Source organism: Falco cherrug, chromosome 12 (genome assembly GCF_023634085.1).
Source record: "Falco cherrug isolate bFalChe1 chromosome 12, bFalChe1.pri, whole genome shotgun sequence".
NCBI lineage: Eukaryota > Metazoa > Chordata > Aves > Falconiformes > Falconidae > Falco > Falco cherrug.
In genome coordinates, this window is record NC_073708.1 from 23,284,809 (window position 1) to 23,302,669 (window position 17,861).

Sequence of the window (17,861 nt, forward strand, 5' to 3'; positions counted from 1 at the left end):
TGGGGCAGGTGTGCAGTGATAAGGTGGGGACCATAACGTAGCGGGGGCTGCGCTGGAAGCGTTGCCAGCTCCATGTTGCTGGCTGCGTGGCACCTGCTGCGTGGTTTGAGCTGTGCTGTGCTGCAGGAGGGCAACTGGTGTGCTCTGTGCAGCCCGGCATGGTCCTCGCAGCCTGGTGTGGTCCCGTGGTGGAGGCTGTGCCACTCTGGGAAGCCTGTGCAGAGGCTGGGCACGGCCTTGCTGGGTGTGCAGTGGTGTGAGGATCTGCAGAAGCTGGAAGACAGCGTGAAGGCAGTGGCCGGGGGCACTTGACTGGGTGCTAAACTGGACGGTGTGGCGTGGCTGGATGCAGCGTCGTAGGGATGGGAAGCAAGGCAGGGCTGGGCTGCGCTGTGCGGCGGCTGTGGGCCAGGCTGGGCAGGGCGGGAGGGGGGGAGTGTCAGGCTGGGCAGGGCGGGGGGGGGTGTGGAGGTACCGTGCGGCCGCTGCGAGACCCAGGGGTGCCTCAGCTGGGGGCAGCGCGGGGGCGGCAGCAGCGAGGCACTGCGGAGCGGAACAGCCGGTGCAGTGTCACAGGGGCCCCGCAGCGCCATGGCCGGAGGCGGGAGCGGCGCGGCGGAGCGCCCGAGGGCCCTGCAGCGGCTCGGGGTGCCGCTCGCAAGCCGCGCAGGAGGAGCGGTGCGCGGGGCAGCGACCGGGAGCCACGGGCCGGGAGAGCCCCGCCAGGGCGGGGGGCGCTGGGGGCTCCGCGCATGCGCGCCGCCGCCCTGCCGCAGCGCCCCTCCGGCGGCGACCCCCTGCCGCCGGCCGCCATTGGCTGCGGGCGCCTCCCGCGATAGGCTGCGGGCGCGGCCCCCCGCACCGCCCCATTGGCCGGCGGCGGCCGCTATGCGGGCGGGTCGGCGGCGCGGCGACCCGCCCCGGCGCCCCATTGGCGGCCGCCGTGCCCCTCAGCGCCGCGGCGGCCGGTCCCGCTGCGCTGCGCCCGGCATGGCGGCGCCCGCAGCCCCGCGCCCGGGGGCCGCAGCCGGCGGCCGAGCGCCCAGCGCCGGCGGCGGCCGGGTGAGGAGGGGCGGGGGGCGCGGGGGGGGCGAGCGAGCGGGGCCGGCCCCGGCGGCCGCCGCCGTTTCGGCCGGCGGGGCCCGGCGGGGCGGGGGCGGTGCGGCGGGGTGTCCGGCCGGCAGCTGGGCGGCGGTGCCGCTGCCCGTTCAAAGCCAGCCGCCGGCGGCGAGCGGCCGGTCCTGCAGGGGCCGGGCGGGCCCCGCTCTTCCCGGGCGCGTCCCCGCCGTCAGGGCAGCGCGTTTCCTCACCGCGGCGTGCCCGGAGCTGCCGGCGGGCTCCGGCCGGGACCTGCGCAGCCCCCGCGGGCGGCGGCCCGGCCCCGTGGAGTCCCGGGCGCTGTGGCCGTGCCCGTGGCGCGCTGGGCTGCCCTGCGCCTGGCGGGAGCGCGGTGTTCGTCAGGCCTCGCCGGCCGCGGCCCTTCTGGGTCCGATCATCTGGAGCGGGCTGGGGCGTAGCGGCGAGCAGGGCGCAGGGCTGCGGCACCCTCCGGCCTCCCCGGAGCGGCGTTTGCCCTTGTGACAGAAAAAGGGCAGCGGCCGAGGTGGCGGTTGTCCCTTCACTGGTGCCGCTTGGGCCACGGGCGTGCTTTACCTTGCGGGTTGGGTCTGTGGGTGTGGGATCGCGTGTTTGGGAAGGATGGCTGTCGGAGAAGGTGGCTCCAACCTCAAGGTGGTTCTTTTTTTCCACAGGTCATGTAGAAGAGCAGATTTCATGTGAAGATGGGACTGTTGGTGTTTATGCGTAACCTGCTGCTAGCCCTCTGCCTCTTTCTGGTACTGGGATTTCTCTACTATTCTGCTTGGAAGTTGCACCTTCTCAGATGGGAGGATTCAAGTAAGTATGAGCACCGTGTGACTGCTCCTGGGCTCCCGAAACGTCTGTCAGAGAGTTGCAGTAGCACTAAGGTGGTTCTGATTTAGTAGTATTAGAGGGATGTGATTAAGCCCAATCAAATACTGGAGCTTTTAGTATGCTTAAGGGGTTGAATTTATGATTACCTAATGCTCTTTATGGCTTTGCTTTTATTACTGGGTATGAAAGCAGGTTCACACTTTATAAATCTACTATTAGAGACTTTGGTTCTTAGAATTTTCTCTGTTAGTTTATGATTCCTAATTGTCAAAATAAAGAGTTTGTGCGCTGATACTTTTTGTTTCCTGACTTTTTCTGTACGTTTGAAAACACCTGAAATAAGGGGGTTTTCCGTGGTGGATTTTGATTTCTTTCTGTAATCATATATGCTGGTTATCTCATCATCTTACTTTGTCCTTCAGAAATCCTCAGCTTCCATTTATCTTCCATGTTATCATCTGCCAATTATCTGTCATCTGAAAGGATGTGTCTCAACCTTTTTAAGTCCAAAGAGACATCTGACCTCATTGAATACAATCTGAGGATTGTACTATGTGGTAATGTCATGGGAGGTTTTAGTTGCAATGAGATACAAACTAGGCTGAGGTTTGATTGCTCAGTTACTGCTCTTATTTTTGCTTGTGTTGATTGCTTTCTTGCTTGCATGTGAGAATTGTTTATCGAAAATATAAAAACAGGAAAACAATTCCCCCTCCCACCCAAAATGCAAGCCAGCCTTCTCTGCAGCTGTTCCATGGGCTATTTCAGATGTCTCACAGCCGACCGTTGCTCCCTGGATCAAGCGGCTGAGAAACACTGATCCAGGATTGGTTTTCTGTCTGACAAAAAGCCATCGGTCAAATTCCATCTTCGCTGTATTGTGTTTCTTTGCATGCTGTGCGAGGTTTCTACTGCAGTGCTTATTAAACTTAATATTTTTCTACCTCTGCATGCTTTACTTACATGCTCTAAGTAAAGTTTTACATGATGCCAGATGATGACTTGGATGTGACATTTGCACTGATACAGTGATTTTGACAGGAGGACTGCTAAGGTGTCTTGCACTAGAACAGATATTGTAAGACTGAATTTGTAAAAGGAGATGCATAATGTCTTTCTGAGCAGGGATTGTTTCTTTAGGTTTGTGCTTCAGAGAGGGAGTAAAAAATCTTGATTGTGACCTAAAACTAGCACTTTTGTCGATGAGGTATAGAAAATTCTTCCTGCATGCAAATAAGCACAGAATATAGTTAAGTAAAGTTTTGCCATATCTGCTACTACATAAAGATGTGTATGAAATTATACTACCTGCCATCCTTTGCTTCCTTCGTACCACCAGAAATTGTGTTGGAACTTACCCAGGCCTGCAAAAAAACCCTTCAGGCCACAACTTCATGTATGAACTTAGTCAAGCGTGGAGGAGAAGCTTTGTGTTTGTGTGACGTATACCAAGGTGCTGGCATGGTTTCTAAATTTCTTCAGGTTTCACTTCTTTGGGTTTTGTGTCTGTAGTTTTGCATGCCATTTGTTATTTTATGTCATGTCAGTCCCTGGGGAGTTTTGTGGCAAGTTTTGTGATGTGATGTTGCAAATATATATGCAAACATTGTGGATTTCTATAAATGGAACCTTAAAAGATGAGTTTAAGTGCCAGCCTAATCAGAATAATTTCTGTTGAGTGAACTGGCTGCTTTTGGGTCCCCAGGATGTTGTGATAGCACTGTGAGGTGATGTCACGGACTTTTTGTTAGATGTGTGTCTCCTTTTTTCTAATCTTGTGTGTAAAATGTGTTCTTCATTTATTCTTGTAAGATGCAGTGCTTGCATTAAGCTTCTTCAGTGTGTACAAAGCAATGATGGTATTGATGCTTATTGATCTTTATCAGCTGTCACAACTGATACAGGCTGTACCAATGTTGCTTTTCTTCTAGATGCTTTTATGAGTTGTGTATTAAATATCAGATGAAGCACCTTGAAATATTAGTGTGAACAGTCCTCTAGTGTAAGAAGGCAAAATTTTATGTGATTGCTTTTGAAAACAGTTAAGGTGGTACCAGTTTTTAGTTGATCTTCAGAGTTTTGTATGTATCAAAAAATGTTTTATTTACCATGTAATTTTATGCATGAGGAACTTAACGCAGATTTAAAATACAAATTTAAAAGCCTGTATTGTGAAACTTGATACGAAGAGTTAATGTTAAGCTTCTATAAATAGGCATTTGAAAGTTAACAAATGACAGAATTGAAGTTGCTCATTTAACCATGATTAGGGTTCCTTGAGCATGGGTAATGTGATACAATGTATAATGGTGCAATTATACTTTCTATTTTCTGAAAGGGAGCTTTGCTTAGTTCAGTGCACAGGACAGGTGGTGCTTGATAACTGTTTGTGGTTTTATTTCCTGAATTACAATTTGGCGTGTGACCTTGTAAATTTCCTTAAGATGGATACGATAATGCTCATGTCCCCAAAGGCAAAAACTAAGTTAATGTGTTAAATTTTGGGGTGCTTAATACTCTTAAGATTTTTTTATTATTATTTTTATGTGTAAGTTATCTTATTAAATTATTTTCTCTTTTCTTGTGACCAGTGTCTTTATTCTGTGTGACTCCCTAGCTTCAGTGGTCACATTCATCTTTTCTCTGTTCCATTCTTTATGCTAGAGGAGGCACCGAACTAAGCTATTCCTGACATCTGACACCCTTGCAATATTTTCAGAGACTCCTTTCGGTAAACTTGACACCTGTGCTTAGTATCAGACACAAACAAATTTGTCATAGAGTATGGTGAAAAATATTTGATCTGCTTACTTGCTGCTTGTGTAGTTTGTTCATTTAATGTTTTAGAAAATGCCTGTGTATGTTGTTGTTATGGATGAATTTGATGGTAACTGTAAGGAATCTAGTCAAGCTGAGACTTCAATGTTTGTGTATTTAGCTGCTAAAGTAAATGAATAAATGAAAAGCGTTTGTTTATTTGTACTTCTGACATCTCCAAGAAAGGAGGCTAAACTTCTGCATAGACTGAAAGATACACATCAGTGTTTCTTTAACTGTCTCCATTTGACTTTAAATCTGTCCTCCTGGAGTGATGCCTTAGTGAGTTCTGAGAGATTGTTCTCCTTACTGTGTGACTCTACACCTTGCCAAAATACAAAGGAGAATAGGAAAGAATTAATTCTCTAAGGCTTATCTTTCCTGTGACAAGAATAGATTGAATTCAACTAATGTGAACTAATTAAGGTGAATTAAATTCAACTGCTTCTTGCATTCAAGACGAATCTCCTGTGACTGCTACCCCTCTCTCATCCTTTTAGTGAGTATCATGGCTGGCTACTCTTCCTCGAGCCTTGTCTCATGTCGGTGGCAATATATTGTTAGTTCTCAGAGCAGTAGCAAAGTGCAGAGAAGTGGTATGTAACGCTGTGTGAATGCAGGAGAGCGTTTGAATTCTGGTGATCATTGGGAGTATCTGCACAGTGTTTAGGACAGAGGTAAGCTTTCCTTTTTCTTTCCTGATTTCTGTAATGCAGCTTCAGCCTCTGACAGTAATGGTAAGAGATGTACGCCATCCTTGCACGTTCTTCCCAGACAGGCAATAATGATGGATGCTGCAGCCCTCTGGTTAAGAGTGTTGAGTTGCATGGAGGTGTGTTAAGCATGTAGTACTGATAATGCGGTGTGGGAGACAAAAAGAAGTAAAAGTTTGGCATCAGTTTAGCTGACCTGTACATTCTAGAAGGACCTTGCAGCAGCAGATAATCGTAACTGTTCATTGTGTTTCTGGACACCTGAGTTGTTGGGGAATTCTTATATAGTGATAGGTAGCGATAGGTGCAAGCTTTGAAGGTCTGATATGTGCACTGCGGGCTCTTTCCTAACAACTGCCTGTCCTTTCCTTTCTGCCTTCCCTGATGCATTTGACTCTGGGGAGGAAGGAAGGTGTTATCTGTCCAAGTGTGAAGAAGACAGCAGGTGGGAAGGTGCCCCATTATCTTTGAAAAGTACAATGGGAGATGGAGTCCTGCTGACAGTGCCTCTTAGATTTGTTTTATCGCCTTGGAGGAATGCATTTTTACCTGTAACTGAAGGACAGAATATAGTAATGTTAAAATTCAATACTGATGCTTGCTACTTAACCTAGTATGTGTATAGCTGATTTTGCAACTTAAAAATTAATGTGTTGTAAGGAAGGAATGATTCCATTTAAAAATGTCCTGGCTATGGAAATATTGGACTCAATACCCCAAGGCAGCTTTTTTCTTTTCTTTTGTCTCCCCCCACCCCCCCCACCCCCCCCACCCCGCCCCCTCCAGCATTGAAATATACTTGGGAAAAAGTGTGACGCTATTTTCCTGTTCTCTATTGTATTTCTGTCTACATTAGCATTGAATTAATTTGAAGAAATATATACTCTACTTCAGGTACTTTTGCCAAAACGTAAGTTAATACAATTTGTAGCTATAGATTTTGAGCTTGTCGGTTTGAATGTAGCTTTTGAAACATCTCCAGGTATGTTCTGTTGATGTCTCCATAAAGAAATCAAGTCACTACTCTGTCATCTGTTGCTCTGTGTTATTTTCAACTCTAATTCTGGAAAGGCAGCCAAAGAGATAAAGCTCTGGGAAGAGATTTTCTGAAGGTATTTCAGGACCCTTATCCTTTTTATTCATTTTTCTTTTAATGTCTGTTTCCATGGGAACTGAGGAGACATAAACAGGCAAAACTGACTCACTTCTGGTTGCAGGTTTTTGGTCTGCTTGCATTTCCATGGAAACTAGTCTTGCAGCAGTAAAAGGCTAAATTAATCAAAAGCAATCAAACCTTTATCTTTAATATAAATACTGATTCCTCTCTTTCAAAGTGAAGTGGTATTTTTGTCAGTTCTTGTATTAGGGATGAAAAATGTACAGAAGAAATGGATCTTTTTACAAGAGTTTGGAACATGCATGTTCTTCCTCATGTGGCTAAAGCCTCCTGGTATGTGTGGTGGTATGTAGTGCGGGTACAACTGTTGTATCGAGTTACTAGGGGTGTCATTTATTCTGTTAAGGGAGTGGATCTTGCATACACTGACATCTGACTTCTTTCCATTCTGTCGTTTAATGAAAAACGAATGAAAATACATTCAGTCCATGTGTGATCAACTAGGCCACAGAGACAAACTTGTCCCCTTTGTGGAGAAAGGCGTGTAATAGTTTCGTGTTCAGACCATTATCTCTGGGAGTTACTACCCTACTTGCCTTTGCCAGAAGAGGGAAATGCAAGAGTGCTCGTATAAAAAATAACATCTCTGGGCCAGCTCAACTTGGCACTGGGAGCATAAATCTCTCATGAAGGGGGTTTGAGCTATGCTGGCTGAATTTTTCGTTAGGTGGATGAGGGAGCATATCCTTTTTTTACTGTAGAATGACAAGGCACTCATGCCTCTGTTGTGAAGGGTGGCAAGCAAATGGTGGTGGTAACCGTATCTGTCTGTGGCCTTGGCTTGAGGGGGGTGTGTGTGTCTGTTTCTCTGTGTGTGTGTGTGTGTTTTCGTGCTTTGTTTAAGGTGAATTTATTCCTGTTGCTGTTGCTCCCCAGGCTGAAAAGCCTGAGAGACTTTAACCTTGTGGTCATTACCTTTTTTTTTTTTAAAAAAAAAGTGGTTTGGAGAGTATTATGCAGCAGTGTTAAGTGTTCTTTGCATTGCAGGAAGAAACTGGGAACATTATTGAGACAGATCATTGTGAATTTACGAACGTTTCAGTTATTAGTAACTTCAAGGTTTGTTTCATCTACTCAGCTGTTCTGTAGTCTGTCTTAGTGCTATACTTATTGCACCAAAATTGAGAACAAATGTTCAGAAAGTTCTCATAACATGGATCCAGCTACAGATTTAAGGGAACTCTTTGCTACTTTTCAGATGCTTTAGGGATTTGAGGATTACAACTGATGCTTTGAAGTGTTAAAAATAGGAAGTAATGTTATCAAGGCAGCAGTGATTATTAGAAAAAAAATGTAAAAATAGGAGTTAAAACAACAGTTGTCTGGTAAAGTAGCCTAACTTTTCTAAGAATTCTGTTGGACTAAAATATTCCACTTGTGTTCAGCTTGAAACTGAAACCTGTAGTGTACTAGCTGTGGTGGATGGTTCTCTTATATGCGTAGAACACAGAAAAAATGGATTTAGTGCCCAGAAATTGTTATCACTGTTCAAGTTATTTTGTGCTCCCTGTTAATCTGCCAGAATAAGGAGCATGGCTAAACTTAAACTCCTGTAACTCAGGACATTCAGTTGTGGTAATATGTTCCACGGCTGTAATTGTGCCAGCTACTTTTTGCTTGGCTGGAGACAGATATATGTAAGGTCCTGGTTCCTCTTGCTCTGGCTGTTTTGATGCAACCGCACAGGGCTGCCCACCCTTTTCGCCAGAGGCAGCTGCCTGTCTGCCACTAGGACAGAAGAGACTGTCTACTCAACGAATATGAATGAGAACTTTTAAGGTGTATGAAAAAGTTCAAAACAAAATTAACAGAAAAATCACGAGTGCCTCTCTGTCTTTTAGAAGGCAGCATTTCACAAGGAAGGCTAAAGAAACAGGAGAATGAAAGTGTTTCATCTTTTTCTGACCTGTTACTAAATATTTAGTGAGATACCCAATGTTGCTTTACAACCTTGCTGTTCTAGGGACCTCGCTGTCTCTCCAGGAATTTCTAGTGCTGCTGTAACGTTACCAGTGCAGGACAAAACTCTGCTGGGGCAAGGAGAAATGATGCATGACAGAGCTGTTGAGGGAGGGAGCAAGCATAATATTGCCTCGCCCTAGGGATTTCTTCAGAGGAGGAAAACTCCCCGAGCACTTCAGCCTTTAGGAACCTATAGGGGCAGGTTTAGGGAAGGGTGTTAAGAGCATAGCGCCCTAAGCACTTTGTGGATCAAGGAGTGATTGTTACACTGTGCTTGTACTCATCTTGATTTTGTCTTCATTTTAGCTTTTTCAGCCCTGGGTTACTGTTTTAGTTCTGGGCTAATGTTGACTTCTTAGTGAGATAGAAAAGCAAGGTGCAAGAATACTTCTCCATCCCCCTACACACAGCTGGGTCTGAGCTTTGCATCCTAAAATAGTAAAGTGCTCTTGCTTGTCTTGACAACAGCAGTCTTGTTGCTGTTGGAGTCCCTGTTCAAGCCTTTGTATTTCCCGCTCCCCCCATTTGTGTGGCGAGCGGCTGGTGCAGCTGAAGGAACTTGTCCAGTTTAAAACAGGGTGTGGTTTTATTTGTTTTGCCCAGTTGACCTTAAGCTAACTTAGGGTTTCACTTGCTCAGCCCTTGTGCATTTTCTCCCAGTCCCCTCCAAGTTTGGGAAGGATAAGTCCCTGTGACATTTGATAAGTGGATGGGGACAGTGTTTGTAAGGGGCGGCACTCAGTGTCCTACCTGCAGCTGGAGCTGTGTCCTCTGATAGTTTTTCAGAGGTCAAAGTCAGCAGCTTTCTGTATTCCGGAAGGTACAATGCAGTGAAAGCACTTTACCTCTCTTAGCAATTGCTCTGCAGCTGAGTGCTTTCAGAGGTGAAAGGACTTACTCAGCTGACTGTGAACCCCTTAGCAATGAGTTCAGCTGGAAACAATACCTCCCTGCGAGGGCCGCCTCATCTGCGTTAGTAAGTGGTTCTCTGCCTTTCCTCCATTTTGTGCTGTACATCCCCTTGGTGCGCGAAGTGCACGCCTCTGACCTGTAGCCATTGCAGCAGCAACGGCTGTCGTGCCTTCAGATGTTACCAGCCTTAATGGAAGCTCCACCCTATCGCTCATTTGAATGATCACATGGACTTTCTCCGCTGGCTTTAATACAGGCAAGGCTGGCTTTTGGGCACCTTTCATGCCCACTTCAATTCTGCTTCATGTCAGTTCTGCTGATGTTGTTGGGGCAGTAACTTCTGGCGCAAAAGATGTGTGATTTGTTTCGAGTTGGACGGCTGTTGCTGCTGTGATCTTCTGACTGTGGCCTTAGTACCGATTGTGACCATGTCTGTCACACTTAGGGATGTTTTGCAGAGGAGATTTTTCCTAGATTGTTTTCTTCTGCCAACCTTTTCGGTGCTGTTGTCACTATAACAACTCATTTTTTCTCATTGCAGTCTGGGTTTATATCCCTGTGTCAGGCTTAGGCAATAAAACAGCCAAACGTGGGTATGACTTGCAAGGGCAAGTACAATTGGGCCATGAGGCATAGCTCCGTATGAATTATGTATCTCTTCTGCACTTCAGAAGGTACGTAATTGTGCACCCAGGCATCCAGCAAAAAGTAATTTGTACTGAGTGTGCATATCCTGAATATATGTTTGAACCTGAGATAGCTGTTTTCAAGTGGTTGCTCCTTCATGGCACCACATGATTATATTGGTCTTGTATGCATTGCTTTCTTGAGGCAGTAATAGTGTGTGAGGATAGTGCCAGGATTCTAGTCAGGTACAGAAACTACAGGATGTTTCTTAACCAGTTCTTGGTATTTTGAGTAACCAAATGCCTAGACAATCCATGTATCTATCTGTCTCTGAGAGTCGGAATTAAGCATTTCTTGCTCTGTTCCAAAAAAGAAAAATCAGACTGTGGTAAAATCAGGTATTTTATTTTTTTTGCAGCTATTATCTGGTGGATTTCAGTGTTAGGGAGACTGATTAAACGTGAGGTTCATCTGAGCTGCAACGGTGCAGGAAGTATGCCACTGAATAGCTCCTGGAACAAAAAGAGTTAACACAGTGTAAATACCGAAAAGTTTAACTGCTATCTTTTCTAGCTACAGTGACTGTGCATGTTTTGAGGAGTATCTGTTCAAAATGTTATGCGTAGATACACGTGTGCTTTAAAAGAAGTAATAAAAATGAGATGGCACAGATATCAGTAAAAGTTGAGTTTTCCCAACAGGTAAGTAGATGGTTCCTATGTATGAAGGCTTACTCTAAAATAAAGTGTTGACAAAGTTAATAATTTATAAGTGCAATTGCATCTTTTTATCTTTGTCACAAATTAATCAATCTCAGAATACCTTAAATACTATATAGATACTGATTTTCAGCTGTGATGGTGTCTAGTGTCCAGTTGGCCAAACAAGGGTCGCTCTCCTGTGATTATGCATTCTACATCTGTGAAGTTCAGGAGAGCAGTAGTATGCTGAAGTTGCTTGCTTGGGGCAGAGAGATCATCTGCTGATGTTTGTGAAAACACAGCAGTATTTCAAAGTACGTATTGATGATAACAAAACTGGTGATGGTCTGCATGGGCAGCGCTGGCGGCCTGATGTAGGTACTGTAATTGGGGTACCATGTGGCTAGTGTATGTTGATGCTAGAAGTTGCCTCAGATGCCACTGTGGAAGTACCTCAAGAACGAAGTGTACAACCTGAACAGTTGTGAATGCTGGTTTGGGGTTTTTCAACATTCAGATTCACCACATCAAAGGCACTGTACTTCATGCTTTCCAGCTGCATGAATACCGCAACTGCCTTTTTCTTTTTAAAGGTAGTAATTTATTTTTTTGTGTAATGGAAAAGTTTAATTTTTCTCTCCATACTCAAACACAGAATTCTCTTTTCTATTTAAACTTTAAAAAAAAATTATGTTCAGGCACAGACTAAGCTTCTAGAATTTCTGCTCAAGGGATGCGAAACTGAGCTTTTGAAAGGAGGGGAATAATGGAACAGTTCAGGCAGTTTTAACCATAGCAATCACTAATGCTCTAGGTATAATTAGAAATCTAATTACCGTGAATTTAGTTGCTAAGACTTTTCTGCCTTTTGAGACTTGCCCCACACAATTCTATCAGGTTCCAAATAGAGCATAGGCGGTTCTCCATTATACTGCTAGGAAATTAGTAATGCTGCTTTTCTCTTTTAGCACTGTTGCCATAATCTCTGTTCAGAAGTGCCTTATCTGAACATTGGAAAAGCTTTTATTATTTTTAAATAAGATGTATTATAACATTAATTTCTGTATATTTGAGTTCAGAGCTTTTGTGTTTGAGTCCAGTACTTCATTAGAAGCAGAATCCTGAGTTAATACAATGTAAAGACTGCAAATTGAATTCTAGTGAAAAAATGTGTTAATTCTGATTGAATTTTCTAAATTTGCCTCCTCCTTAGAGGTGCTTCAGATGTAGATTGAATATTTCTAAACTTCTGAAAGATAAATTTGCACATTGAAAAATAAGCCTTATTTGCATTACAAAAAATATGAAAGCTTCCGTACTGTATAATAATATATTACTTCTGCTTACTGCGTATTTTGTTTCCCACAAAGTTAGTTTTATAATTACAGCATATTGTATTATTTGGGAAATAGTTTGTGCTTCTATGAATAGAGACCATGCCATTATATGAAGGGACTGCCTTTAGGCTGGTATTTCCTAACCTTTGAATGCTTTAAGCTTCTTGATATAGTTACTAAAACTTTTCTTTTTTCAAGAATTAAAAATAGCTCATAACTAGGGCCAAGTACTCTTTATGATGTACTCTCCTATGTAAGTTACACTTCCTGCTTCAAAGGGTGGATGGATAAAGGACTAGAGAGAACTGCTGTTGTCTGGCGATTTGCTGCTTTTCTGATACAGCCTTGATGCAGAATTCCTTCCTATAATTAACTGTAAGTTTGGCTTCAGAAATGCAGTTGAGAAGTAAGAGGAACCATTAGCTGAAGAACAAAAACCTTGGTATTTGGAAGTTCACTTTTTTCTAGCAAACTTTATAATTCTTACATAAAAAAGAGCAAAGGTAAGACATTTTTCTACAGTCTTCAATGTGATTTCAGGAAGTTAGGGCTAATTTGATTTTTATTTAATACTGAACAGTGTAGCCAAAAGGTTTTAAAAATCCCTCTCAGTTGTTGTGTATTAATTGCTATTTTTGACACAATGCTGCACTAGTATAAGCACGCCTTGTTCAGCGGCCCTGTATTTGTTTGTGCCTTTGCAGGAATGGAATTACCCACTAAGTAGCTTTCCTTATCCTTGTCCCTGTTCACGGTGTTAACTAATCTTGTGGCGGTTTCTTTCTTGAAGGACCTGTTTATAAAAATGTTTGAGATATCTGTATAATTAATTTTTAATTTTTCCATTGTTTGTCTGGAAGAGCCAGACAAAACATGCAAGATGATTTATTCAGCAGCCAGCTTTTCTGCCTGTGTTGTGGACCAGCGGGATTTGAAGAGTTGTTCCCATTTGTGTGAAAGTGTTCTACTAAGTGTGGTATCTACTGTCAAATCTCTCTCCCTGAGAGCTCTATATAATGTACCTGGAACTGCCTGCAACAATATCCCTATTACCTCTTCCTGCGTGAGCAGTTCCTTTTTTTTCCTTGTTTTATGCTTGTCTGTTTCTATATAGCAACGATTTTTTTAAAAAGGCACTTTGTTTCGCATGCTTGAAGAAGTGAAAGTTGCATGGGATACTGTGGGGTTTTTTTCTTTCTCTTTCTGAGGAATGAAGTTTTTTGCTTGGTGTTCTCATTTAATTTTTTTTTTTTAAATGCTTTAATCTTTTTAAGGAGTAAATAGCATGGTAGGGTAAGTAATGTGAAACGAATTCTGGACTTGCTTTACTGGAAAAGTTTCTGCTGAGCCCACGACTAAGCAGCTTCTGCTCCTCTGGCTCGTGTTCAGATATGCTGGAAAACTGGTTTGTATAGTGGATGGGACCAGGAAACTGATACAGTGTGAAAACAGAGGCCTTCTCTTCCCTCTCCCTCCAGCTCTTTAGATGTTATTTTTAATCCATACCTGGCAGGCTGAGATGCTTAAACCAATATTTTTACTAAAATACTCTTGCAGGGTCGAGCCGGGAAGGGCTGTGGCTTGTGGCAGCGTGCGGTTGCGGCGGGTACCGCGTGGGGGCAGCAGATGTCTTCTGCTTCGTCATCCCAGCACCCCCCTGCCGCGGGAAAACCCAGGGCAAGCTCAATAAACGGTATTTAAAAAACCCCGGCAAACCAACCCACAAAGAAATGCCTAAAACAAACCAACAAGCACAGCATTCTTCTTTCCTTTGCAGTTACAAAGTGGCAGCTGGATGAACTTTAGTAAATACCACATCAAAAAAAGCTTCTATAGAGTAGTTCGGGTTTAGAGTAACTTAACTTAGAGGAGCCTTGCTATTCATATCCAGTCCACCACTGTTGCCAGTTGCTATTTTAATAATCTGATCAAGTCCCATCTTGTGACAAGTTTCTAGTTTTGCCTCCTGACACTCCTGTTCAGAAGGTCTTTTAGTGCCTTATCCTAATAGCTGGAATTTTTGTTTAATTCAGTTAAAATTACGCATATGCCCAAAGAACCTGGGGAGAGTGGAAGACATGACGCAGGGATGTCAGGTTTTGAGTACCATGCTTGTGTTATTGCAGGGGGAAGAAAATGTAGACAAATGTAAAATTCTTAAGAAACCAGGCTTTGTTACTTCAGTTATTGACAGAACAGCTCATTTTATTTGAAGAGCTTTTGCTAGTTGAGGAGAAAGAGGAAAAGGAAGGAAAGGTCTATGTAATCTTATCTCATGGGTTGGTGCTGTGGTGAAAATCTGAATGCTTCTAATCCTGAGATCTTTCTTGCAGATATTTTAACAGAGAAGGAGAGTAAAGAATGAAAGATACACTTGATAATTTGAATTGCTTTTCACTGGGTAGAATTTATATGAGAACTGAAGACCAAGAAATGCTGAAGTCCTCTGCCAAGTGATGATGACATGCTTAAAATTTTTAAAAGAACTACTGCTGTTAATTTCACACGCTTTAAAGAGAGAAGCAAAGTAAAATTGGGGGGAACAGGTTTGTGTTAAGAAGCACACCTGTTGTATATTTCTTTCATGTTGCATGGCAAAATCTGTATGGGTAAGTTCTGCCCCTTCCGTCACTGGTCACGGTCTCATGTAGGAAACGCGGTGTCTTAGAAAACCCTCACTGGGGTTAGCATTTACTGCTGTTTCTCCCTTCCCACTTTCCTATCTTCCTACCATGTGTGACCTTAGATTTCCTGAGACAGACGTGTTGTCTCTTCATGTCATAGTGCCTGCTAAGATTTTTTTGACATAAGCTTGTCTGACTACTTTTCAAACTTACATATAAGCATCTGCTACAGTCTTTCCATGATATTGAGCTTCCCAAACTAATGGAGCTGTGTGAAAAAGCACCCCTAAAGCCTAGTTAAAACATAAATGAATTAAGAAGATGGGGAAATAATTTAGTTCTTCTAGAAATATTTTGTAAAATTGCCCTAAATGAATGGCAAAATGTTTTATTTGTTTGTTTGTTTTGTTTGGGGTTTTTTTGTTTTGTTTGGGTTTTTTTGTGTGTTTGTTTGTTTTGGTTTTTTTTTAAAGATATTAAGAAGATAGCATAGTGAATGTTTAATTCTGGTTAGAAATGACAGTGAGAGTCTAAAAATTTATTTGGGTTCAGGAAAGAATTTAATACCTATATAGAGGCTGGAAAAACTAAAGATGTCTGACTAACCAAGATTTTTGGAAGGAAAATGAATCTTAGTTCAAGATATTAAACTTCTTTATGTGAACTTACTAGGAAAAAAACATACTCTGATTGAAGGTTTTCGTTTAAGGCTGCCTCAGATATGATTGAATAGAGGCATATTCCTTTCCTGTGAATTTTTGTTCTTATCTCATAGTGGATGCTCTCAACAGAGGAATTCCTGTGTATTGACATCTGATGATTTTAGGTCCAAATCTAGCCTTTCAGAAAACCTATCCCAAATAGCTGTGCTTTCCAATGTTTCCTATGTTGTAAGCACCTAAAAATATTAAGTACAGATGCTTTATTTCTTTGAAAGCGACTAGTCTTTGTATTTGTTAGGTTCACATGTGATAACTATTGATAGGAGATCAGCTTGAAGATGAAAGGTTTATTCTAGCAAAGCAGGTTAAATTTGGGATTAGGCTTGTGAAATATTCGGAATTAGTCTGTGGTTGATGCTGGTTTCTTCTCTGTAACTTTCTTACATTGTTGTCCTGAAACTCAGAAAAGCTTAATGATGCTCTGTCTTCTGGCTCAGGTTCATTTGGAGAAGTAAATTAAGGCTAATTTGGAGTTACCGATCAATCTACTGCTGCTTGATTTGCTTTTCTAGCAAATTAAGAAGGCAGTGTTTTTCTGGAGCAGAATCTCTATCTTTATTCTGTTGTTTAAAACAGAATCCTTTTTGCTTCTCTCACTTGAGTTTATATTATTTTTTTTTTCTGTGTCCCTTTAGCCATTATTCTTGCAGGCTTAGTAGTAAAAAGAGTGCTTTTACTAAATGTAACTGCAGTATATGCTCACATTTGTGTGTATACATGTGTAATGTGCAAAAAGTGGGGAAAAAACAGTTTTCATCTTGTATTAGGTGTCCAAATACAGAAATACAGAGGAAAATACACATACCTTTGTTAGTCTTAATGTGCCCCCCTTACTGTCCAATTCTTTCTGGCTTAAAACATCTTCCAAAATTTTTCAATGTTTTTAAGAACAGAGCAAGACCTTGCAAAATTATAGGATAACACTAGTTGAAAGGAATGTAAGGAGGTCTGTAGTCCAACCTTGTGTTCAAAGCAGCATCAATTATTAGGTGAGACCAGGTCTTTCTGCAGTCAGGTTTTGAAAACCTCCAAGAATGGAGACTGCACAACCTCTCTGTACATCACGGTGAACAGACTTTTCTTTTACACCCAGTCCAAACCTGTCTTCTTTCAACTTATGCCCACTGCCTCTCATCATCCCACCATGCAACAATTCAGGCTCTGTTTTCCTGGTAATCTTCCTGCAGGTGCTGGAGGGCTGCTGTTTTGTCTCCCCAGAGCTTTGGCTTGTGCAGGCTAAGCAAGCCTCGTTTCCTCAGTCTCTCCACACAGGTCTTGTGTTAGCACCCTAGTATTTGATCATCTGCACAATCCCTTGCTTGTCTGTAGCCTTCCCTAGGCACCACGCATGATGCATTAAGACAGAGAGCTCATTGTCATTTGGGTGGGTTCGTATTTTGTTGGGCCCCCCCCCCCTTTTTTTTTTTTTTTTTTTTTACTGCTTCATCAGTTAAATCATTCCATATACTTTCTGGTATTTCACGTTCTGTTTTAAATACCTCTTTATTGTGCATTTGTTACACTGAAGGTGCCTGGTGCCTGTATTGGAGCTTGCTGAAGAAATGCCAGATCAATGAAGGGGCACAATGTTGAATGTACAATACTGAATGTATTTAAGACACATGATGATACAGGTAATGCTGTTGCTGCCACAGAGAACAGATTGATGAGCAGAAGAACAGATTTCAGGCAGCAGACACCCCCTCTAGGCAACCTGTTCCATGGTGCTCTAGCAGAGAAATTTTTCTTTGTCCAGTCTGAATGTCCTAATCTGTAACTTGTGGCTGTTGTCACTTCCCTCCTCTGAAAGGCTCACAGGATGGTGTGGGCATATTGAGTATGTTTTCCATATGCCTACTGTTCTTTTTTCTTTTTTTTTTTTTACTTTTATAAATTTGAATGTAGGTAGAAAGTGAAGTCCTGAAGGCAGTTTGAGAAGTGGGGTATTCCAAGATAATCAGAGCACTCTCTTGGAATTCCAGAGCTCAACAGATGAGAAAGTCAGTGAGGAAAGGCAGTGAGTGTTTGTGCAATACTACTAATTTAGGCTCTGAGTACTTGACGCGCAGCTATTTATTAATCTCAGAATAACAACTATTTGGAAGAGGATGGCTGTTACAGACTGCTATGTAATCAGATGTCAGGGACTGGTGTGAAGATGACGGTTGCAAGGAAAGCCATGCATGTGGTAATTGGCTCCTGCTGGAGAAGACAGTGCTGCTGAAAATAGCTGGATTGGGTGTGAATACTGCTGCATTTGAACTGCTTCTGCTGCTGCCAGCTATTAACGATAGGCATGCCTGGGTTGTGACTAAAAATGTGGAGACGCTTGGAGTGTTGAACACAGGCTTGATC

The 17,861-nt window shown here is 43.1% G+C and overlaps 1 protein-coding gene across 6 annotated transcripts in view; it reads left to right on the top strand.

The window, feature by feature from the left end:
- The first annotated feature begins 919 nt into the window (after positions 1–919).
- The window catches only part of ST3GAL3 (ST3 beta-galactoside alpha-2,3-sialyltransferase 3), a 184,189-nt gene continuing 167,247 nt past the window's right edge, over positions 920–17,861 (top strand). For 3 of the 6 annotated variants that reach the window (XM_055724698.1, XM_055724700.1, XM_055724703.1), the window contains exons 1-2: positions 920–1,062; positions 1,752–1,896. In XM_055724698.1, the coding sequence (XP_055580673.1) occupies positions 1,782–1,896 (115 nt within the window). In that variant the 5' untranslated portion in view covers positions 920–1,062; positions 1,752–1,781. The remainder of the gene's footprint in view (positions 1,063–1,751; positions 1,897–17,861) is intronic. The other 3 variants (XM_055724699.1, XM_055724702.1, XM_055724704.1) reach the window with 1 other exon arrangement.